At 37.8% G+C, this 24,933-nt stretch overlaps 1 protein-coding gene across 7 annotated transcripts in view; it reads left to right on the forward strand.

Annotated features, from left to right (window-relative positions):
- LOC107703655 (lysine-specific demethylase 3B-like) overlaps positions 1 to 23,108 on the forward strand; it is a 34,333-nt gene extending 11,225 nt beyond the window's left edge. For 4 of the 7 annotated variants that reach the window (XM_016506371.1, XM_016506376.1, XM_016506377.1 and 1 more), the window contains 17 exons: positions 3,357 to 3,561; positions 3,649 to 3,863; positions 5,003 to 5,155; positions 5,281 to 5,382; positions 5,465 to 5,592; positions 5,685 to 5,949; positions 8,986 to 9,233; positions 9,579 to 9,854; positions 9,935 to 10,106; positions 10,230 to 10,320; positions 12,913 to 13,043; positions 14,502 to 14,621; positions 15,656 to 15,679; positions 20,041 to 20,180; positions 20,325 to 20,501; positions 21,972 to 22,106; positions 22,234 to 23,108. In XM_016506371.1, the coding sequence (XP_016361857.1) occupies positions 3,357 to 3,561; positions 3,649 to 3,863; positions 5,003 to 5,155; positions 5,281 to 5,382; positions 5,465 to 5,592; positions 5,685 to 5,949; positions 8,986 to 9,233; positions 9,579 to 9,854; positions 9,935 to 10,106; positions 10,230 to 10,320; positions 12,913 to 13,043; positions 14,502 to 14,621; positions 15,656 to 15,679; positions 20,041 to 20,180; positions 20,325 to 20,501; positions 21,972 to 22,106; positions 22,234 to 22,314 (2,663 nt within the window). In that variant the 3' untranslated portion in view covers positions 22,315 to 23,108. Of the gene's footprint in view, positions 1 to 3,356; positions 3,562 to 3,648; positions 3,864 to 5,002; positions 5,156 to 5,280; positions 5,383 to 5,464; positions 5,593 to 5,684; positions 5,950 to 8,985; positions 9,234 to 9,578; positions 9,855 to 9,934; positions 10,107 to 10,229; positions 10,321 to 12,912; positions 13,044 to 14,501; positions 14,622 to 15,655; positions 15,680 to 16,397; positions 16,422 to 20,040; positions 20,181 to 20,324; positions 20,502 to 21,971; positions 22,107 to 22,233 lie in introns of all 7 variants that reach the window. The other 3 variants (XM_016506372.1, XM_016506373.1, XM_016506375.1) reach the window with 3 other exon arrangements.
- Positions 23,109 to 24,933: the final 1,825 nt, after the last annotated feature.

Below are 24,933 nucleotides of genomic sequence, written 5' to 3' on the forward strand. Positions count from 1 at the left end.
CGCTCGTGTCCTAGCCCGGCCCTGACCCAAAACACTCGGCCCAAGTCCGACTAGAGCCTGTGTCTTTTTTCTCTCTCTCTCTCTCTCTCTCTCTCTCTCTTCCCCATTACACGGCTGCTGTTGTAGTCATTAAAATAGTTCTGTTTTGTTTTTAATGGCAAAATGGTTATGTTCTTGACTTTTTTTTTCTTTTCTTTTTTATTGTTAATTTAGAAATATGTTTGGAACTTTTTTTTGTTAAATTAATGTTTTTGTTTTATAAAGTAACAACTAAGTGGCCAGTGGCATGCAGTGAGTTGATACCATAGCCTATGTTTGATCAGTTTAGCCTTCTTAAATCATCATGACTAGCTTAAGTAAAATCTATAGATATAAAACACTTCAGGCATATCACAATGTTAGTTTAAACGTTTAATCCAGATAAATGTGTGCTATTAGGCATATCCAATCGTTTGTGCGGAGAGTGGAAGCTAAAGTGCGCTTTGCAGAACATGGAGGCGCCAGTGCGCTCCCTTGCATTTTTTTCTTAACAGTGAAAACAACTTAAAATGCGCCGTCATTTTTGCCCATAAAGGTAAGAGTATATATCATTCAGAACTGTAAAGGGTCTACTTTTATTTGTGTGCACTCACAATGTCAACAAAACAATGTGCTTTTATAAAATAAATCCAATCGTTTGTGCGGAGAGTGGAAGCTAAAGTGTGCTTTGCAGAACATGGAGGCGCCAGTGCGCTCCATTGCATTTTTTTCTTAACAGTGAAAACAACTTAAAATGCGCCGTCATTTTTGCCCATAAAGGTAAGAGTATATATCATTCAGAACTGTAAAGGGTCTACTTTTATTTGTGTGCACTCACAATGTCAACAAAACAATGTGCTTTTATAAAATAAAGAAAACAGACAGGATGTGCTTTCTGCCATTTCTGTCTTGAGCTGGAGTGCTTTACAGAAATGAACCGAAACTCAACGAATACTTGCCTCACAGACAAGATAAATATATCTATAGAAAGCTTTAAGTTACTACTTTAAAACAAAATTATTCAAATCTATTCAAACCAAAAACTCTTTCATTATGTAATCCGTGAAGATCTTCGAAACTGAACCGACAAATTTTTAAGTCTAAATACAGTCACCAGAAGGAAAAAACTATAGGTACACTATTAAGGCCCCGATATACTTCAAACGAAGTTCGTTTTCGTTATTCGTTTGGGGACAAAAAGAAGTTCGAAAAGGCTGAGCGACGGTATACTGTTTTCGAACATTCCAACACCCCCGCGCTGCTGGAGGCGGGGTGTAGATTAATGTAAACATGTGTCGCGACACTCGTGCATATGCCCTAAACACAATAAAGATGCAATGATGGTGTATTTAGGTGTGAGACGGGTACCAATGGTCAGAATATTATAGACAAAAGAATAATGATTAGCAGCAGTTCAGAGTCAAGTATCATGTTTGCAATACAAAAGAACCATTCCATTCCCATAATCAGTCTTTAAGTGTAAATGGCTCATAGTCTGAAAACTTTAGCATGATGTGGACAAAATATTGGAGTCATCTCAATAACACAAACCTGTTTCTAAATACAGTCACCAGAAGGAAAAAACTATAGGTACACTATTAAGGCCCCGATATACTTCAAACGAAGTTCGTTTTCGTTATTCGTTTGGGGACAAAAAGAAGTTCGAAAAGGCTGAGCGATAATGGCTTTAATGAGCATAATCAGTCTTTAAGTGTAAATGGCTCATAGTCTGAAAACTTTAGCATGATGTGGAAAAAATATTGGAGTCATCTCAATAACACAAACCTGTTTAATCAGTCTTTAAGTGTAAATGGCTCATAGTCTGAAAACTTTAGCATGATGTGGACAAAATATTGGAGTCATCTCAATAACACAAACCTGTTTTTTTACTTTATTTTATTAATGTTCATTTATTTTATTAAACTGGATAAATTATTACACCTTTTTATATTTTATGTAGTGTCATGATTTGATAAAAAAAAGGTTTATTATTGTATGTTCTTTTGGCATTTAATTTTATTGTATACCTTTTAAATTCGCTTATTGAAAGACCAACAGCAGCAGCAGTATGGTGTAACATTTATTTGAAACACATGTATTTGGTACTTGCTACCTTATATCTTTACTCTTTCCTTTCATTCTTTTCATGGCTTTGGAAAACTTGCATCTGATGTTTCTCTACGTCACTTTTTGCATAACTCCGGGTCGTCGGCACCAAGCTTCGTTGCAATTTCTTTCCAGGAATTAAATGCTTTCTCTGAATCTTTAAAGTCTCTCCGCGAGCGATCGTACAGGTGCGGATATATTTGTGCCAGCTGAGCTATTCGACACTCCAGTGTGTTCATGTTGCTAGTGACTAGGAGATGTTGTTCTCCTGCTGGACCTCCGTGGAATGGGAAACGAACCGGGAAAAAAAAAAAATAGCCTCTCCGCGAGCGATCGTACAGGTGCGGATATATTTGTGCCAGCTCAGCTATTCGACACAGTGTATTTATGTTGCTAGTGACTTGGAGATGTTGTTCTCCTGCCTGACCTCCGCTGAATGAGAAACAAACCGGAAAAAAAAATCGCACGTCAAAGAAGGTGGAGTTCCAGAACACACCCACCGATTACGTAATCGCCATGGACCAATGGAAGCTCAAAGATGTTTAGGAACCAAAATGAACTCCCCCAGAAAGTTCGCTTTGGTGAGCTGTTTTGAACTGCCGAAACAAACTCAAAACGAACTTCGTTTCAGCCTGATTTTGTTCGAAATGACGTCATATCAGTTCGTTCTTCGATTTTGTTTGAAGTATATCAGGGGCCTTTAGCGAACTACACCATGGTCACATGACTTCAGCGTTACCGCCATTAAGCGTTCTTCATTTCAACATTTTCCCTGAAAGTTTGAGGTAGAATAGTTTGTAAGAGCTCGATTATAAAGAGTAGGTGAGGTTTACCTGTTCGGTATGATGACGTTTATTGTCCCCAGCAACCTCTTCGGCCCCATTTAGCCACTTGCTAGCAACCAAAACCACTTTAAGGCAAGCCTCCAAGGTTAGCATTTGGCATTTAATGAATCAACATCTCATCGACTAATTTTCAACATGTTTGCCATTAAACATTACACCAAAAATGCTGTTTTATAAGAGAAGTCACAGACAGTTTTTCAAGGTTTGGCCTACAAAAATGTGTAATTCCTGTAGCACTCTTTTCATTAGTTTACTGTCTTTGTTTAAAAGTTCTGTCCACCTGCTCTCTTAAGTATCAGCAGTGCCATTAACCACCAATCGACCGATATGATAGATCAGTCGATGTTCACAATCATCTGATTTTGGGTTTGTGTGTGATTTATGTAGCGGGGCAGTCCGTGTTGAAGGACCAGAATAAGGTTCGGCGCTTGAAGCAGTCCGGAGAGTCCTTTCTGCAAGACGGCTCCTGCATTAACGTGGCACCCCACCTGCACAAATGCCGCGAGTGCCGTCTGGAGCGCTACAGGAAATCCCGCGAAGACGAGGACGATGACGACCCAAGCGTGTCCTGCCGATTCTTCCACTTCCGCAGGTGAATACGATTCAGACAACTACAGGTATGACTAGCTTAACTCTTGGCTAGGGTATGAGACTGACACCTTGACTTGTGTTGTAACAGGCTGGCTTTCACTAAGAAGGGAGTCCTTCGCGTGGAAGGCTTTCTAAGCCCGCAGCAGAGTGACAGCATGGCAATGGGGCTTTGGCTCCCCTCCCTCACGGTACACGAAGGACTTGACCTGGACACGTCCAAATATATTTTAGCAAATGTGGGTGACCAGTTTTGCCAACTGGTCATGTCAGAGAAAGAGGCCATGATGATGGTAGAGCCCCATCGTAAGTAACTATTTGTTTATCAAAACTGATTACAGCTTGTTCACACAAAATCATTTATAATCTGAATAAATTCTAAGAAAGTATCACATAATGCCAAAATGTTTTACATGCACTATTTTCACCAGTCCATCTAGTTTTATGGACACTCTTAATTTCTGTAAACTTAAAGTAAAATAGCAGCTAAAATAGTTTTCAGTTAATAAAGTATTCTAGTAGTTTTTAAGAGCTGAATGTTCAAGTTTCCCTCTTTTTTTTTTTATTGTTTTTTAAACAAATTTACCTGACTCTTCTAATATTTATTTATTTATTTATTAACATTTTAAAGAAGATTTCTACCACATGAAATGTTTTAGAGCTTAACATTACTGTGTATATTCTTTATAAAAATTAACATGGAGTTTTATGTTTTTATAAATTTTTCATGACTTTCCCAAGACTGTTGGAACCCTGTTTGTTTTTGTTTTTTTCAAAGAAAAAAGGTGGCAAATTAAATTAAACATTTCTGGGTGTTTTAGCATATTTTAATTAGGTTTGTTTTATTTTTGTCTAATTTTATATATTTTATATCATGTATATCAATTTCTGTAATATATAACATGTTAATCATTCTCTTGAAAACATACGGACACCTGAATGAATTGCTTAGTAGCTGAATGAATGTAGCTTCCATAATCAGTGTATGTAATATTAAAGACCTCATTCATGAAATGTAAGCTGAATAATTCATAGAAATTCAGGTGAAGTGCCACATTAAAATGAATGCTTTTTCAATTAATTTCACATTCTACTCATGTTTTATGAATGAAGCTCAATGTAAATGGGAAAACTCTGTTGCATATGTTATCTTATCAGTAAGGAATATATGAAAATCTTATATTAAACAGTTCTTTTATATATAGCACCTTTCAGGACCTCAGTGTTACTTATTTTAGTGTCAACACTTCAGGACTAATATAAAGCAAGGTTATTATTTTTAAAAGTACTACTAAAAAACAAAAGCTTGCAGTCAAAAAAAAGGTTTATTAAATGGAAAAAAAAACACTTGTTTTGTATTATAAATGTACACTAAAATACTAAAAAGCTAGTGACTATTTTAAAATTATAATAAGGACTTATATAAAATCTCTGTGATTTTGCAGAAAAAGTGGCATGGAAGCGAGCTGTGAGGGGAGTGAGAGAAATGTGCGACGTGTGTGAAACAACGCTGTTCAACATCCACTGGGTGTGTCGCAAATGTGGCTTCGGCGTTTGTCTCGACTGCTACCGGCTACGCAAGAACAGGCCACCTGAAGGTAGATATGACAAAGGATCTGCCACAGTCATGAAGCTATCCTCCTATTTGATACAAGAGCACTGTCTTGTATCATGTACGTTCATTACAGCATGTCTCAGACTCTCACTTCTGCTCTTACACTAGACGAGAGTCCAGAAGAAGAGGTGTTCTCATGGCTGAAGTGTGCTAAAGGCCAGCCACACGAGCCACAGAACCTCATGCCCACTCAAATTATACCTGGAACAGGTTAGTGCATTTATCCCTATTAAAAATATATGAAATCACAGTAACTGGAGCTCAGTTTTATTGTCTCCTTGTATCCCTTTAGCCTTGTACAGCATAGGTGACATGGTACACGCAGCCAGAGGTAAATGGGGGATAAAAGCGAACTGCCCCTGCACTAGTCGACATAGCAAACCCTTGGTGCGGCCCAGTGCTCCAAATGGCCTTTCACAGGCAAGATATCTCCAAAACATTTGGATTGAAAGTCAATTACATCTGTAATGCTCTTAGGTGTTTTTTCATCTTGCTTCTCATGTTTGGTGCAGTCGGGTGCGGCTAACAGTGTGGGGAATGGAGCCACTTCCACTTCAGCCACAACCCGTCCGAACGGGGAACCAGCAGCGGGTGCAGCAGTCAAAACAGAGCCTGTTGAAGAGGCGGGCATAGCTGACACTACGTCAGGCTCCAGTGGGACAAACAGCAGCACTCCTAGCCCTGCTCCTGCCCCGACACCAGCCACTAAAGATGGCAAGGGCAGTTCCTCTGCCCTTCACTGGCTGGCCGACCTGGCCACACAAAAGGAGCCCAAAGGTGAGACTAATGGTGTGTTCACACCAGACGCGAAGCGAATATGCGCATCACGTTACTCGCTCTAGATTACTCGCGGGATGTTTCTTGTCACTCGCGCGAAAATAAAAACATAGCGCGATCAACCATGGTGGAGATAACTACAATCGCTGTTTTGTACCTGTTGTCAAAAAGTCCCAAATACGATGGAAAGCCAAACGCCAATGTGTCTGGGTTCACAGCACCATCCAGAGGAGGATGAGTAATGTTAGGATCCTTCATTAAAGGTGCAGTAGGAGATCTTGGAAAATGCTAACTTTAGCCTGATAGCACTGAAAGCGAACATCCCACCCTCCCTGCAATCGCTGTCCAAAGCCACGCCCCCTGAACGCATATACGCTCACAGACCAGAATACCAGAGACAACATTACTACAATAGGCTACATCAGCGGTTCCCAGTTCCAGCCCATGTTCCGAAGTGAAGTAAAACTTCAATGGATTTCTCCTGCTCAGGGAGTAGGGAGCAATGAACACTGTGTAGGGATCATATCGATCGGAACAGTTCATGCACGTAGCTCACTTCTAACGAGCTGGTTTTCCAAATCGAGTGTGTTAACTAAGCGAGACATGCAAAATATGCAGAGCGGGGGGGCGCAAGGACTGGAATTGGGAACCACTGGGCTACATCATGTGTCATTCACCGGTGAGAAAACTTTAAAAGTACTACAATACCAGGATGGAAGATCGGGTTGTTGATGTTTGTCTGCCATTCTCGCTCTGTCTGCACAGTGTGCGTGAACGCGCTGATGACGTATCCTGTCTGCGCGAACAGGGTTCTGCGCGAACCGGGTGCGCAGAGGTATGCAAATACTTATGTTGACAGACAGGTAGGAAAGCCAACTAAAACGCTCAGATCCAGCGTTTTGATTGGACAAACATTTCTTGGTCCTACACCTTCCACAGAATATATAAATACGTGTAGACCACTTAACTTAATGATTGCTATCGGGATGTGAAGAGACTTTCAACCAAATGTTTCTGAAGACAATCACCTATTGCACCTTTAATGTGTGTGTTACATTTTACTACTGTATATGTACACTGATATTACTATTATTTTTATTATTGATAGCAGCATCTCTGTACCACTACAACTGATTTGATTTTAATTGTTTTCTATGCTCCAGACATGTATAATGACAGACAGCTACAATAATGCTCTCTTCCATTGTCTGATTCAACTGGATGTGTCAAGAAGCTCTTTGCTGATTGGCTTGCGCAAGAACGCGTCATGCGAATTTTCCGCTCGAGTTGAAATTTTTTAACTTGCACGAAAGACGCGATTGAGGTGAATATCGTGCATTCGTGGTAAACACGTCACGCATTTTGCGTCATTCGCGTCGCACGGCACAAATTCGCCTCTATTCGTGTCTTTGCGTTGACTTTGTATCTACTCACACGAATAATAACATTAGCGTCTAGTGTGAACACACCATAAGTTTAGAGCGGTAAACAATTAGTGGATAGCACATGTGGAGGTGCTTAATTAACAGTGGTTCTCAACTGGTTTAGCTTCAGGACCTTGAATTAACATTTGACCAAAATGATCATGGACTGTTATATATATATTATTTTTATATAGTATATTAGGGCTGTCAAAAAACTAAATTCGAATTTTGTACTTAAATATGATTAAATTTTTCGAATTATATTCGAATTTAAATGGCCTAATTTCAGTTAGAGGGAAAAAAGCTTTTGTCTTCTCTCCTGAGGCCACAAGAGGGCGAATCGTTCAAAATATTACTAATGCACGTTTATTCAAAGCAATAAAATAATACGACTATCTTTGAAAAAACGTGCATTATGTTTAAAATATTGTTTATAAACCAAACATACTTAAGTTGCTTCAACAATTAGAAACAAAACAGCATTGTGCACGTATGTATAGTTTATTATAAAGGACTGAAAACCAATCGCAGAGTAGGCCTACTTTTTTCTTGAGACATGTTTTTTTAAAAGTTGAACTTGCATTAATTTTACATGGGTTTCTAAACATGCGGCTCTCTTGTGCGAGATGCGAGTGCAATGGTGATAGATGTCCCTATAGAAAATGCGATAAATATGTTCTGTGTGAACGGTTTTGCCGTAAACAAGATCTTCTCCACATTGATGTTCTCTTTTTCCGCAATATTTTGAATGAACAATGCAGCTCATCATCGCATCTCGTGTGCCACTGATAACGTTGCCTGGCACACACCTAAAATTTGAATAAAACATTTTTGCATTCGAATGTGGATTTTTATTTTAAATTTGACAAATATTCGAAATTCGAATTTTTATTTGACAGCCCTGTAGTATATATTATTTTGTACATTTGAGCAGAGATATGTTTATTATTGTATTTATTATTTTGGTAATTATTATTTTTATAAACTCTTATAATAATAATAATAATAATAATAATAATAATAATAAACAAATTTATGTGTAGAACAGCATTCATATAGAAGAAATGCAGCTCAAAGTGCTTTACTGTTAAATTTACATTAAGAACAAAGTTCTTCAGAGAAACAGATGAAAAATACCATAATTAATGTAACGTGAAACCCATTTTATAGTTGTTAAAAAACAAAATTGTATACATGGAATGCATAACAAAGATATGTAAATAATAATCAAAAACATAATACAAAGAATGCATAAATCAGGTAAAAAAAGACAATGCTTTCAAAAGAAATTTAAAGAAAGTAATTTTAATTAAAAGTAGCATGAATTTGCAGTAAAACAGCATATAGTTTGATTTTAAAAGTTTGATCTTATTTATCTTGCTATCCATGATTAATATGGCATCAGCAACATTTTGTTATTTGCCTTTGGCATTGTTTTTCCCCTTGTTGTCTGCAACCCTGTAAGAACAAACTTAACTAAATCTTGTTCTGTTAACAATGTTTTAGAACCACTCTACATAACGTTTTCTGGTAAATCTTGAGTTTGGTAAATCTTTGCAAGGGCTCTTGGCAGACACAATGTGCTCAGGTTCTTCCTCTTGTTTTGTCTCAGAGTCTCTGCGCTCCGTGATGGGTCGTGACTCTCGTGCTCCATTTGGTCTGGACTCCTTCGGCACACTTTCCAAACCCTCAGGGTCCAGTCCCAAGCTCTTCAATAGTCTGCTGCTAGGCGCTGGCCCTTCCCAACCCAAAGCAGAGGGCACTAGCCTCCGGGATCTGCTGAACTCTGGCCCTGGGAAGCTTCCGCAGGGTCCCGCCGAAGGAGGTGTTCCTTTCCCTTCAGTGTTCTCCACTGCTGGTGTACGTGACAGTGCTTTAACTTTATCTGTATGCTTTGAGAAACATTTCTTATTATCAGTGTTGAAAACAGTTGTGCTGCTTCCATGATACATTTTTCAGGATTCTTCTTATAGATAGAAAGTTAAAAAGAACAACGTTTATTTTAAATGGAACATTATAAATGTCTTTATTACCAATTTTGATCTATTTAAATGCGCCCTTGCAGAATAAATGTATTAATTTCTTAAATTCTTACTGATGACAACATTTTGAACAGTAATGTAAGTGTTGTTGAGACATAGACATAAGAAAATAAATGTTCTTAATATGTTTTTATTTATATATTTTTGTTCTTTCTCTCTTAAGCAGGCTGATAAAATGAAGGGAGGTCTTCCTAACTTCCTGGATCATATTATTGCATCAGTGGTGGAGACGAAGAAGGCAGAGGGTCGACGTGCGTCAGGGTCAGCAGAAGGCGGCGAGTCGGGGACTGCTCCTCGCAGAGAGGGCTTGATGGGTCTCAGTGTATTAGACCCCCACACTTCGCACTCGTGGCTGTGTGATGGCCGTTTGCTCTGCCTGCAGGACCCCAGCAACACCAACAACTGGAAGATCTTCAGAGAGTGCTGGAAACAAGGACAGGTGAGCGGTGAATATCAAATGGATGCGCATTTATTTGATCGTTTACATTCTGCTGATGCTAATAACCTTTTCTTGTTTAGCCTGTGCTGGTCTCAGGCATACACAAAAAGCTGAAGGGTAACTTGTGGAAGCCAGAGTCCTTCAGCAAGGAGTTTGGAGACCAGGATGTGGACCTGGTCAATTGTAGGAACTGCGCCATCATCTCTGATGTCAAAGTCCGAGACTTCTGGGATGGCTTCCAGGTCATTTCCAGTGAGTACATCTGAGCAAGCCTGTATCTTTTTATTGTTGATTTGATTATTAACATCTTTAATTGTCATGAACTATGAAACCACTTTAATCTGGTGGTCTATTATATTCTGCTCTGTTCTCTAGAGCGGTTGAAGGGTGGAGATGGCCAACCTATGGTACTAAAACTTAAAGACTGGCCTCCTGGAGAAGATTTCAGAGACATGATGCCCACTCGGTAGGTTTGCTGACATGTTATTTGGTGCCATACCTGGTGGTCGACTGATGTGGATTTTTTTTTTTTATTGCTGATGCCGGTATTTTGGAGTGCATGGTGGCCGTTGGGCAGTAAGAAGCCAATATATCGATATATATCATAGCACACTGTTTCATTTAAAGACATTTTTAATTTAATTTAAAGATATGTGTAAAAACACATATATAACAGTTGCTTAAATTAAATGTATAATATAAATGCATAATATTTACTAGATTGTCATTTGAAAAGTAATAAATATAAAAAAAAATGATCTTAATAAAAAATACATCTGTAAAGATTTATTTAGATGCCAACTTCTTTCTGTAATTCTATTATAGTATTTTTCACAAATAAAGAAACGCTGCAACCTGGTAAGTTTCTACAAGTTAGCGCTAGTGTTGTCACGGTACCAAAATTTTGACTTCGATACAATACCTGACTAGTCTCTCGATACTACTACTGAACCGATAACACAACAGGAACAGTAATTCAATAATAGATGATGCACATGGAATTCGTAGATTATTATTTTATCTACTAATTTTAAAAATGTTACAAATAATAATAAAAAAATAAAAACAAAATCATATGTCACTCCCACCACAAAGGCCTGTGGTGAGCAACTACCAGTCTATGATACAGCCGATAAATATAGATCTTTGAAACATTGGTAATTTAGCCAAATTAGATGGTTATTATTGACCTCAATTACCTGTCAAACTCAGATGGGGAAAAATTTCATGTGTCACGAAATAAATCGCATTCATTTGACTTGGGCATGAGCTAGGAGTGGGAAATATGACCAAAATCTTATTTCACAATATGAGTGATTTTATTTCACGAGAACAATTTATATAATGATATAGTAATTTTTTGTTATTTTATCTTTGTTAATAGCAGTAAGAACATAGATGCAAGTAACAAACAAAAGAACAAATACAAAACAAAGACACAAATGAAATAAACTGTTTTTAGGTAAAGTAGGTCTTTTAACAGTAGCATTCAATTAAGAGATAATACAGAAATTGAATAAAGTTATCAAGATGTATATAAAGTTTGGCAGGCCAATGTTCATGCAGGGATCTGAAGCAGAGCACTGAACACACACTGTCCTGCTGTCGCACATTGACGCAACTAAGGAAATATGGCTTTCTGTCATTCTTAAAGTACCAGTACTAGTAAAAGGAGGAATCGTACCGTATTTAAAAGCAGGCTGTTGCAATCAGTGTTGGGGGTAATGCATTACAAGTAATGCAAGTCATGTAATCAGATTACTTTTTTTACAAGTAACTAGTAAAGTAACGTATTAATTTTACATTTACAAGAAAATATCGAGTAACTTTTTTCAAACAAGTAACTCAAGTTACTTTGTTTTTCTATTTATTGACTGACAGCTCTCTTTTCCCTGTGTTGAGAGAAATTGGGAGTGAGGTGCAGAGGAAGAGGCACTTTCCTCCTCAGCCTGAGGCTTATTAATTTCACTTTTGGAGTGAAAGGACCCTTATAGTTTCCAAAAATAGTTTTTTAGCTTATTATTAAAAAACAAAAGCAAGCCCAGCCCAGGTGACAAAAAGTAAGACAAAAATAAATGTAATGCATTACTTTCCATAAAAGTAACATAATTAGTTACTTTTTATGGAGTAATGCAATTTTGTAATGCGTTACTTTTAAAAGTAACTTTCCCCAACGCTGATCGCAATACATTTTTAGTTACGGTATGTTGTGTATAACACTATTTAGCTCTGATTTTACATACTTTACACAATGAATATTACATGAATACAGCATAGCAGCAAACTGGATATATCACAGCAAGGTTAGTGGAAGTAAAAAAATTTTTAGATATTCAGACTTGTTGAAATTAAATCCATATTTGCTGAATGCTGATAGTAGATGAGGAAGCATTACACTGTTTGCCTTTATCACTAACAATAGAAACGCCACATTTTGATATACTCTTAACCAATTTTGTTTAAAAGCTCTGTGTCATAATTTATTAGACCTGGTATACAGAGACCGTAAAATAATGGAATCCCTTTATCCATTAAGCATGTTTTATTAGAGTGTGCTGGTTTGAACTCTTTGAGAACTTTTTTTATTCAGTTAAAGGGGTCATATGATGCTTTTTTAAAGATAATTATTTTGTGTATTTGGTGTAACAAGAGATTTTTCACAGAGTTAAGCCAAATAAGTTTTGGAGTTTTTAACAAAAATAACATGATTATAATTCAGCCATAATATTTCTCACCATGAAAATAGCCACAGAAGCTGGAATGGCATTAAACACAAACAAACAAACTGCTGTAAAATAATGAAGATGGACAATGGGAGCTCTGTGCATTCAGCGTTGTCAAAATAAAAGTCCTGTGCACTGACAAGATAAAAGTTTCCATTTCTGACATATTGGCCAAACAGAAAAAAATGATTGGCCAATGCTGATAATTAAAAAAGGCCAAATATCAGCTTCTATATTGGCCTTGCCAACATATTGGTCGAACACTACCTATGGCATCTTCGCTTGGGAGCAGCCCGTTTTTATGAATTAGCTTGCTTATGTTCTCCTGTTCGCAGGTTTGATGATCTTATGGAGAACCTTCCTCTGCCAGAGTATACAAAGAGAGATGGCCGTCTCAACTTGGCCTCTCGTCTTCCAAACTTCTTCGTTCGGCCAGATCTGGGTCCTAAAATGTACAATGCCTATGGTAAGAGATCTGCATTCAACATCCTCGCCACTGCTTACAAGGAATACACTGACAGCGCTTTAACAGGGTGTCCGCGGGTCCTTAAAAAGTCTTAAAATGTCTTAAATAACGTTTTCCTAATATAAGGCCTTAAAAAGTCTTAAATTTATACAAATGTGATATTGATTTTTTACAACAGTTCAATAAACTAGAAATTTTATTAAGAGACTTTCGTTTTAGACACCATATTGCCTGTTTTTCGCAAACAAAAATAATTCCAAACAAAGCCACAGCACTGTTTTGCATCTTTGAGCAACATGACAACTTTTCGTTCCTGAATGAATCAACTGTTTAAATGATTCGGTTCAGTCGCAATGCCTCACTTATTAACAGTGACTTGCTGCCACCTACTGGCGGTTTTAATTTCACATTTAAAGTATCTTTTCATTTTTTTTATTATTTCAAATATCAGTATTCAATGTTTTATTTTTAATATATGAAAACATTATTTATGCATTTGTAACTGCAGGTTAAATGCATTCATGTTCTGCACTAAACTGTGTGTAAATACATCTAAATGCCACTTCAGGTGGCATTATGTCTGGATTGCAAAGATGAATTTTGTTGATACTGATTTCATTTAGCTGTCCACGAAAGTCCTTAAGATTACCAGCATGATAACACATTCAATGAGTTGAATGAATGACTCGATGTCTCACTCGTTAAGTGACTTACCGCCACTTACTGGTAGTTTAGTTGAGAAGTTTGTTGAAAAGTATGCATTTTCCCCCTCAACGTTTCTTATTTGTATATTCATAAATGCATTTAAAACAATAATCTCATAACATTATTTATTGCAGTTGTAATTATTGTTATTTGCAGTGTAAATTATTTAATCTGACTGGTAGCAGCCCTATAGTGTATATTGAATTTATTGATAAATTATAATAATTTGACATGTAAGATGATGCATACATCTAAAAAGGTTAAACAAAATAGGCCTTTGTAAAGGTAAATATGCAGATTTAAGTATGTAAAAGCTGATAGAACACTGATGAAAATATTGCTTCAGAATAAATTGTGTACTCCACCAAAAATTTCAGCGATGCAGTTATTTAGCAGGGATATTTTGCATGGAATATTGTCTGCTGACATGAAAAGTTCACTGTATATCATAGTAATAAATATCATTTATTACAGCAATGATATTTTGTTTTCTTTTTAATTTATACACATTAAATATTACATATATGTATGTAATAAAATGTGTATTTCCATTACAGGTTTAGGTCTTAAATTTTTAATTTATACACATTAAATATTACATATATGTATGTAATAAAATGTGTATTTCCATTACATGTTTAGGTCTTAAATTTCATATAAGGTGGTATTCAAAATGTCTTAAGTCTTAAATTTAACTTGTTCATGTCTGCAGAAACCCTGTTTAACCTCTTCCCTTTGCCGTGTCCCTCCCAGGACTGATCTACACAGAAGACAGGAGGGTCGGCACCACTAACCTGCATCTGGACGTATCCGATGCAGTCAACGTAATGGTGTATGTGGGCATCCCAGAAGGAGACAGCGACCAGGAAAAAAGTAAGCATTAAGCTATTGTTTATGTGTGTTAAGGGTTTTTTGTGTATGTGTATTTTGATGCAGCAGTTTGATTTCAAAATACAACATTTCTTGTTTATTTTTGTAGCAAATATAATAAAGCTATCGTTTCTGTTCATAAATATGGCTGCAGTTTTCTTTTGTTCAGTTGTAACATATAAAATTTTGGTCTTCGAGACTTTTTTTGCCCCTGTGCTGTATAAGTTTTGCAGTCTGTTTTTCTTTTAAAAAAAACAAACAAAAAAACTTAAGGCAAATAGTTGAAATTCTGTATGACAGGTATTATTGTATTTATATTGGTTTCAATGGAAATATAAAAATCCACACTGTCTTCAGCTTTCAAATTTCCCTGAAAACACTTCCTGTCCTAAAAAGGGATAGTTCACCCAAAAAATGAAATTCTGTCATCATTTACTCGCCCTCATGGTTTTCTGAATCCAGAAGTCATACAGATTTGGATCAACATGTAGTTGAGTAAATGACATTTTTGGGTGAACTAACCCTGTAAGTGTAAGCTAATTAGTTAATGTCTGAATGATAGAGATTCCAACCACAGATGAAATCTTTTGATAGGAAACTGGCATTAAAATAGAAAAAATTGATACAGTGCCTTGCAAAAGTATTCAGACCCCTAACTAAATCAGTGAATAATGATTGCAAGCCTCCCTCAAGAGGTAGTTTCTTAGAGGCCAACATGGCACCCTATAGACCTTAGTAAGCGCAGAAGCCGTATTTAATTTGATGACGTACAGCTAAAGGTCGATCAGTATGACATATTGAATGTCTTTCCCTTATAGCTGCATTTTCATTGGTATCGATTAAATATGGCGCGTGCTCTGACTGAGGTTTCTCATAGTCAAAAAATTATAAGCTTTAACAAAAAAAATCCAGCTACAGGCTTATAGTGTTCGAACCGCTCACAGTTCCAGTGAGTCGGACGCAGTTAAGGCCTTTAGGATGGCCTGTGCTCTTGGGGTCTTGCTACTTTTGATTGTGGCACCATTTCTCATTCACAGAAGCAGACCTCGCTGGATTCAAAGGTCTGTGCAGTTTTTTCATTTGTCTCACTTAAGGCATGCCCTCCCACTCTCTTGTTCTTCACTCCCATTGCTTTAACCCATCTCTTGCTACTCTTTACATTAAATGGTATATTATTTATGTTGATGGTTCATTATAAAATACCAATTTGTGCACCAGTTTGTAAACTCCATTCAGAGTTTTCCAGGACACTGAAACATAGTGACCATAGTGTGTAAGCTAATTAGTTAATGTCTGAATGATAGAGATTCCAACCACAGATGAAATCTTTTGATAGGAAACTGGCATTAAAATAGAAAAAATTGATACAGTGCCTTGCAAAAGTATTCAGACCCCTAACTAAATCAGTGAATAATGATTGCAAGCCTCCCTCAAGAGGTAGTTTCTTAGAGGCCAACATGGCACCCTATAGACCTTAGTAAGCGCAGAAGCCGTATTTAATTTGATGACGTACAGCTAAAGGTCGATCAGTATGACATATTGAATGTCTTTCCCTTATAGCTGCATTTTCATTGGTATCGATTAAATATGGCGCGTGCTCTGACTGAGGTTTCTCATAGTAAAAAAATGATAAGCTTTAACAAAAAAAATCCAGCTACAGGCTTATAGTGTCCGAACCGCTCACAGTTCCAGTGAGTCGGACGCAGTTAAGGCCTTTAGGATGGCCTGTGCTCTTGGGGTCTTGCTACTTTTGATTGTGGCACCATTTCTCATTCACAGAAGCAGACCTCGCTGGATTCAAAGGTCTGTGCAGTTTTTTCATTTGTCTCACTTAAGGCATGCCCTCCCACTCTCTTGTTCTTCACTCCCATTGCTTTAACCCATCTCTTGCTACTCTTTACATTAAATGGTATATTATTTATGTTGATGGTTCATTATAAAATACCAATTTGTGCACCAGTTTGTAAACTCCATTCAGAGTTTTCCAGGACACTGAAACATAGTGACCATAGTGTTTTTTGTTACATCTCACTGTGTTGATGCCCCTTCAGATGTTTTGATGGTTGAGTTATTTTAAAGGGGTCATATAATCACAATTTCTTTGGTTCTTTTCAAATAAAAGTTCCATGCGTTTGTTTGAAGACGAAACCGGTAGGGCTGTCAAAATGGCTGAAAAACTAAATTCGAATTTTGTACTTGAATATTATCAATATTCGAATTACATTCAAATTTAAAAGGCATCATTTTAGTTGGGGTGAAAAAAGCTTTTGGCTTTTCTCCGGAGGCCACAAGAGGGCGCATCGAGCAAAATATTACCAGTGCACGTTTATTCAAAGCAATAAAATAACATGACTATCTGTGGAAAAAGTGCATAATGTTTAAAATAATGTTTATAAACCAAATATAATTAAGTTGCTTAAACAACTATAAACAAAACAGTATCATGTATGTATGCATAGTTTAATACAAGGGCCGAAAGCCAATCACACAGAGTACTTTCTTCTTTTAAAAACATGAGATGCAGTGGGATGGGGGAAAAAAACCCGCCATGAAGTCTCGAGACATGTTTTTTTTTAAGTTTAACTTACATTCATTTTACATAGCTTTCTAAAAATGCAGCTGCAACAGTGATAGAAGTCCCTCTAGAAAATGTGCAAAATATGCGTTCTGTGTGAACGGCTTGGTTTCAGTTTTGACATAAACAAGATGTTCTTTTTTTCCGCAATATTTTAACTCCACAGCGCTGCATCTAGTGGGTTCAACTGGATAGGCTAAGAAAAACATTAAAATGCAACGACTTTCATCGTCATCGCATCTCGTGTGCCACTGAGAAGGCTGCCTTAACGCACACCTAAAATTCGAATGCAAAAACGTTGTGGATTGTGGATTTTTATTTTAAATCCGACGAATTTTCGAAATTCGAAGTTTTTATTTGACAGCCCTACAAACCGGAAGAGCTAGGACTGCACATATTACACACTGTAAACAAAGCACACCAGTTTACTATTCCATTTTTACACCAGACAGATTCAGTGAAGATCATCACAGATGAGATGAGGATGAAAAATGAATAGCATCTTCAGTTTTTCTTCTTGTGCTCTGGTTCACTATGCTGAACAGTGATTTCTCTCACTGATGGGCTTCGCCACCGATTAAACATGCTCAACTGGTCAAAAAGCTGCCGAGGGGGGTCCGACTAATGCTAAAGTTGCAGAAGATGCCACGAAACTTTAACTTTTAGCCAGAAACGTTGGCTTAGTTTGTCACAGCCTTGTAGCACTATATTCCAAGTCTTCTGAAGCTGTATGATTGCCTTCGTCTCAGGAACAGACCCAGACCTTCCAGTGAGCTGTTCACTTGAGAACCACTGCAACTGGATTGAACGGATCACTCTGAGCTAGTTACTTTCGGTTAACTGGTTAATCTAGTTAATAACTTAAACTGAACAGTTCTTTCACAATCAGACGGATTTGTTGAACATTTGAGTTCAACTTTAGGTTAACATTATGACCCCTTTAAATAGTTCTTATTTGCTATAGGAAAGCTTTTTTTTTTTTTTTTTTTTTTTTTGTGGTTGGTGATGGACCTTCATATCCTGTCATTCATTCCTTTTAAATGTTTAAAAACAAACAAACAAAACAAAAAAAAACTTTTGAAATTGAAATTTGTCACCTTTTTTATTTCAGGAATCTATGCGGTCATATTTTTCCCCCATACAAAAATGTGTTGGGATACTGGAGCATTTTATTGTGATTATTATATTTTTGATGTATATTCTTTTTACAACTCCTGAGCAAACCCTGCAGGATTGATCCTTGCCTTCTCCCTTATTCAGTCTCTTTGCTCCGTTTGCTTGCTTGATTAGTTAGGGCTGTCAGTAGATTAAAATTTTCATTGCAATTAATCTCAAATTTCTTGTTGTCCAGTTCCTTCTTAAGACAAAAAGTCAAAACATTATTTGTGTTTGGTAGATTGGCAATACCACACATTGCGAAATTATTTGTGTAATCTGCAAAAATGACTGCAACAATTTTCACACATTGTATTTACTTAAAGGGATAGTTCACCCCAAAATGAAAATTCTGTCATTAATTACTCACCCTCATGTCATTCCAAACCTGTAAGACCTCCGTTCATCTTTGGAACACAAATTAAGATATTTTTGATGCATTCTAGCTCTCTGACCCTCCCATAGACAGCAAGGATGCTAACATGATCAAGGCTCAGAAACGTAGCAAGGAGATAGTTAAAATAATCCATGTGACATCAGGGGTTCAACCGTAATTTTACGAAGCCACGAGAATACTTTTTGTGTGCAAAGAAAACAAAAATTACGACTTTATTCAACAATTCGTCTCCGCTGCGTCACCGTAGCGCCATTTTTTGAGTATCATACATAAACAACGTATGCTGTTCTGTGTCAGCAGCACCGTACGCGGATACACAGTTTACGTTGTTTACGCTTTGATCTGAACGTAAACAACGTATCTGCATACATAATTGTTGAATAAAGTCGTTATTTTTTGTTTTCTTTGCGCACAAAAAGTATTCTCGTAGCTTTGTAAAATTACGGTTGAACCCCTGATGTCACATGGATTATTTTAACTATCTCCTTGCTACGTTTCTGAGCCTTGGTCGTGTTAGGATCCTTGCTGTCTATGGAGGGTCCGAGAGCTAGAATGCATCAAAAATATCTTAATTTGTGTTCCGAAGATGAACGGAGGTCTTACAGGTTTGGAACGACATGAGGGTGAGTAATTATAATTAATGACAGACTTTTAATTTTGGGGTGAACTATCTCTGTAATCTTGTGTAACCTTCTCTGTTGCTCGATGTTTAAGTTTATGCTTAAGTGTGTTTTGCACCTAAGTGAGTAACTGAATGTCCTATAAATGATTATTTCTTGCAATGCCACTCATAAAATGTCCTGTCTGACCGACATCACTGAGATTGGTCACATCTGTGTCTGTGACAGTCCTAAACAGCAGGAAAAGTGTCAGGGGACTGGCTGAACTTGTTTAAAAAATTCAGAAATGCTTTCTGCCCGTCAATCATTTTGTGTGTTTGGGTTTGCTGGCATCTTCAGCGGGCAGAGAGAGGCAGCATGTATACCAGAATGAAACTTTCAGATAAATTAATAGTGGCATTGCATAAATGACAGTGTTAAATGTTTTGAATGAACATTCATTTTGACAGCCCTACTGCTTAGTAATTATAATCAGTTATTAAACTTTAAAATATTAAATCTACTCTCTGTTTTGATGGTCATAGTGTAGTTGCCCAATGCTTGGAAACCCTGTGTAGAAACAAAGGAGGCTCTAACAATCAATATCAGTAGTTCAGCTCTAGTTTAATGAAAAAGATAAAGACGTTTACACAAGTTATGATTGTGTGTTTACTGACCGACCTGTTATTACTGTAGAGGTGATGCAGACCATTGAAGAGGGAGATGTGGATGACATGACTAAGAGAAGAGTCTATGAAGCAAAGGAGAAACCTGGCGCTCTCTGGCACATCTACGCCGCCAAAGACGCTGAGAAGATCCGCGAGCTCCTGCGAAAGGTGAAAGGATGACTTTGACCGTTATTGCTTTAGCAATAGTTTATCCGAAATAAAGACAAGGTTTAAGATTTGGGCAGCGTTCTCTGCTTTCTATGTTGTAAAACGCTATGAATGTCTGAAGTTCATTTCACCTATTAATTGCAGGTTGGAGAGGAACAAGGTCAGGAGAACCCACCAGATCATGATCCTATCCACGACCAGAGCTGGTACCTGGACCAGACGCTGCGCCGCAGGCTGTACGAGGAGTATGGAGTCCAGGTCTGGTCCATTGTGCAGTTTTTGGGAGATGCCGTGTTTATCCCAGCTGGAGCGCCACATCAGGTTGGTTATTGAGAGGATGTCCACCATCAGAGTTCAGTACTTCAAAATCATGTACTTGACACTAGGGGTGTGCAATATGCAGAAAAATAATACCTCAATAATAACTCTTGCATTTTGTAGATAACAATAATTAGACGATATTTAGCAGTGTGTGTTTTTGTACTGGAACCTTTTCAATAAGGGCTGATATTTGCCACCTTAAATTGATTTCCAGTGCATTTTTTACCTTTATAAGGACTATATAGGCTGATACCAATCAAATAAAATAAATAGAAACAAAATGCATTTTTCACTGCAGAAGAGTTGCATAAGCTGCACCTAAAGCATTATTTAGATATATTTACACTGCATTTACAATTGAATAATTATTGTTATAAGATTAATCCAAAACTGCCAGTTGGTAGCAGCAAGATATACTGCCTTAAAGGTCCCCTGAAAGGCTTAGAAACACGCAAACGTTACTCTGTTTTGACGTCATTTGAACTGAAACAGGAAGACCTTTTTAAAATAGCCAATAGCGTTCGTTTATATCACAGCTTGGGCTAGAGCCATTGAGCTCCGTAAAGCCGCATTTGACAGGGTATGCCAGCCACAATCTCATCCATATTGCTATAAAATATAGCATTCTGTGTACAATTCAAATAGCTCCGATACATTTTGTGGTCTGCGCCGACTCGCGCATGTGATCCGCTCCGTGCTATCGTGTCTCTGGAGTGTGTGCGCGATGCGGTGGTTAGCGTGACGAGACTTCTTTGTTTCCTCAATGGAAAGCATATTTACACTGTTTGAATCGTTCCCTGTCCCCTATATAGTGCACTACGTGCCATTCACTGTACAGAAAATACTAATTCTGTGGACAAGTGACCGATTTCAGCCGCGGCTTCAGCGTCTATTTTATAGTGTAGGGGGCGGGCGCTACGGATTCTAGAGAGCATTTGATTGGACAGAAAGTTTGATGAGAAGCTGAAGTACGATGTGACGTCAAAAAAATCGTTGAGCCGTTTTGGCGGATGTGACGAACTGCAAGCTTTGAATGCTTATATCTTCTAAATGCGAATTTTGTCACTGTTTTGGAGCACACTGCCTTATAGATAACCTTAAGACTAACATATTGATACTAACACCCAAAAAACTTTAATTTTGATTTCATGGGGACTTTAATAAATGAATCAATGAGTCGGAAATTCAGAAAGACAGCACTTGCTCATAATATTGCTTTACTATATCATATAGAAATACAAGACAAAAACTCGTACAGGGGCATTTTTGCCGCTATATATTGAATTTTGGGTCATTCTAACTACATTTTAATGGGCTTCATTAAAAGTGTGAACTCAAGACATGTTTTTATTTGTTTTTTGCAAAGTGACACATTGTTAAAAAAACAATTAAGATATTATAGTAGACAATGCATAATGCACACCCCTACTTGACACACAAATACTAATTTTCTCATCTTGGTTTTCCCAGGTGCACAACCTGTACAGCTGTATCAAGGTCGCAGAGGACTTTGTTTCTCCTGAGCACGTGAAGCACTGTTTTAGACTGACGCAGGAGTTCCGCCACCTTTCCACCACTCACACTAACCATGAAGACAAGCTACAGGTATTTCTAGATGTCATTCCAAACCTGATGTAACTCTTCTGCGGAGCACCAAAGTAAAATTTCAAGATTTTGCGGTGAGCTGTGAGCATAAATGCTTGATTTAATGTTGTATTTCCATCGTTCACAGGTGAAGAACATCATCTACCATGCCGTGAAGGATGCTGTGGGAACATTAAAAGCCCATGAGCCTAAACTAGGCCGCTCTTAGTTGTTGAACTGATAGTAGAGGAGTCACGGAGAGATTGGGTCTCGGGGTGGGTGAGATTTGGGTTTGGATGAGGCCAGTGTGCTCGCAAAACTAGCTGTTTATAATGGAACGTCTCAGCGTTTTGGTAGGATGAAGATGCTGCTTCATCAGTGTTACAAAAGCATTGTTTAGTTTTACAATCCTTTTCTCTGTATTTAAAAAGTCTGTTCTTTTTCTCAGCGTTTAGAATTTGTTGGACTGTTCAGAGAGCTGGTGATTTATAAGCTGCCATGAATCATTTAAAAGGCCTACAACAAGGTTTCTTCATGACTTCTGTGAAAAGACAAAAATGAGCACTGGGTTTCCTGCTTAGAGAACATTCATTTTGTGCTCTTCAATGAAGGAGAGCTTTTAGTTAAGATAGGGGTCAACAGTAAGTAAATTGATTAAAAGATTCCCACCGACTTCTTCAGGAGGGGTGGATAAGAGCACGGAAGGGAACTAGACCAAAGTTTTTTATTTTTAAGTTGCTTTTTTGTCTTTTTGATGAAAACATGTTCTTTGCTTTTTTTTGTAATATGCCATTTAGGTAATATTTCACTGACAACAAGCGTTAGACTGGCTTTGAGGAACGTCATTCGAGAATCAACAATTCCGGTTCTGCAGAACTACTTGTCATTAATATGTACCAATATATATATTGATCTTAGCAGTGTGTATGATTATTATTTTTTTTTTCCAAAATAAAGGTTTACAAGAAATGATCTGGCCCTGTTGTTTGAAAATTACACAGTGCATTTCTTAGCTATCTATTTGTTTAATGCTTACTATTTTATTTTATAAGACATTTTGTGGTTCATGGTTGACACTGCAATAAACTAAAGCTTTTGAAATATTGTTTACATCGATTTTCTTGGTGCAAAAGGGGAATTTTGGCTGTAATCCATGTTTATGAAATAACTTTGTCTGTTCAGTCTGCTTTACCAACTTACATGTTCGCATGTATGTAAAAACAATTCTGTGGAAGTCAATGGGTGCCAGCAACTGTTTAGTTACACACATTCTTTAAAATATCTTTTTCTGCATTCAACAGACATTTTTAAGTTTATATTATATTCCAATGATGCTGAATACATATTTGTCAGTTGCCAGACATGACTGAATATATTGCTGTGCAAATGAAATGAGACAAAATCATTTTTCTCTTTTAATATACAGTATTATATAGCATAATAAAAAAAGCTAATAGAGAAGATGCAAAGAGAGTGGCATGGCTGTAAATCATTTGTGAGAAATGCACTTGGTGTATGCAATCCTGAGAGGAACTGAGAATAGTCTCGCCAAGCAAGGCTTTGCGATTAATCTTCATTAAATGGTCAGTGTTGAGAAAACTCAAGAGTGCGAGTGTCCTGTCTGTTTGGGCCAGTCACTCACATTTACCATACTGCAGTTAGAGACTCAGAATGCTGACCTCTCTAGAACTGAAGGAGAGGCTAATATTTCCAGATTATCATGTGTTTTCCTATTAAAACAACAAATTTTGTCATTTTCACAATCACAAAGTAATTTTAATGTGGCTCACAGGTGTAATGTGTTTAGGGAGGAATCACAGCAGTGGGAGGATCCTCTGATGCAGCTGTGACCGAATCCTCTTGGACCAGAGCAGCTTTAGCAGGAACCTCTGGGAGCAGGGAGGTTGAGAGAGGAGCTCTGGGAATGAAGCAGCCTTGAACACCAGCTCTGGCTGAAGCTACGACCGCAAACACTGGGACGGCCTTACTGGAACTACTTTGCTATTCTTTTTAAAGTGACGTGACATGTGGCCAAGTATGGTGACCCATACTCTGAATTAGTGCTCTGGATTTATCCCATCCAAAGTGCACACACACAGCAGTGAACACACACCCGGAGCAGTGGGCAGCCATTTATGCTGCGGCTCAAGGGCACCTCAGTCGTGGTATTGAAGGTGGGAGAGAGCGCAGTACATTCACTCCCACCACCTATAATCCCTGCCGGTATGAGCCTCGAACCCGCAACCTTTGGGTTACGAGTCCAACTCTCTAACCATTAGGCCACGACTTCAGTGTGACCCGGTCAATCATGTCAGAAACCTCTTCAGGGTTTGCAACAGCAGCAGAAAACCTCAGACCGGGACAAGAAGCTCTGGAAAGGTACCCTGTGGAGTGACCTCTGTGGTGCCTGTGACTCTGACCTCTCTGACCTCAGCAGATTCTGGAGCAGCAGCATTCACATTGTTTTCTAAAGCGGCCTTGATTTCTTTGGGACTCATTTGTCCATGGCAGGAACTTTTGGATCAGACACAACCAAGGCCTGCCAGCCCCGCAAGACGCTAAAGCTGGAGAGATGGAGGGGTCAGCTGTCTCAGTCTCAGTCCCAGACGCAAGACTGACCCTCTTCACCACGACCTGAAACACAATGAGAAATTATACAAATTACACAAACATACTTCATAAGGTATAAAAATACATCTGACATCATGTGCAGTGTATATGATTGACTATATAACAGTTGCAGCAGGGATTCTGATCACATCAAATCAACAAAAAGACAAAAACAAACAAATAATTTTAGCTTGTGTTAGACTTACTTTGAACCAGTCATGGGAGAGCATCTCCTCCA

This window comes from Sinocyclocheilus anshuiensis, unplaced genomic scaffold (genome assembly GCF_001515605.1).
Source record: "Sinocyclocheilus anshuiensis isolate Anshui unplaced genomic scaffold, SAMN03320099.WGS_v1.1 scaffold1027, whole genome shotgun sequence".
NCBI lineage: Eukaryota > Metazoa > Chordata > Actinopteri > Cypriniformes > Cyprinidae > Sinocyclocheilus > Sinocyclocheilus anshuiensis.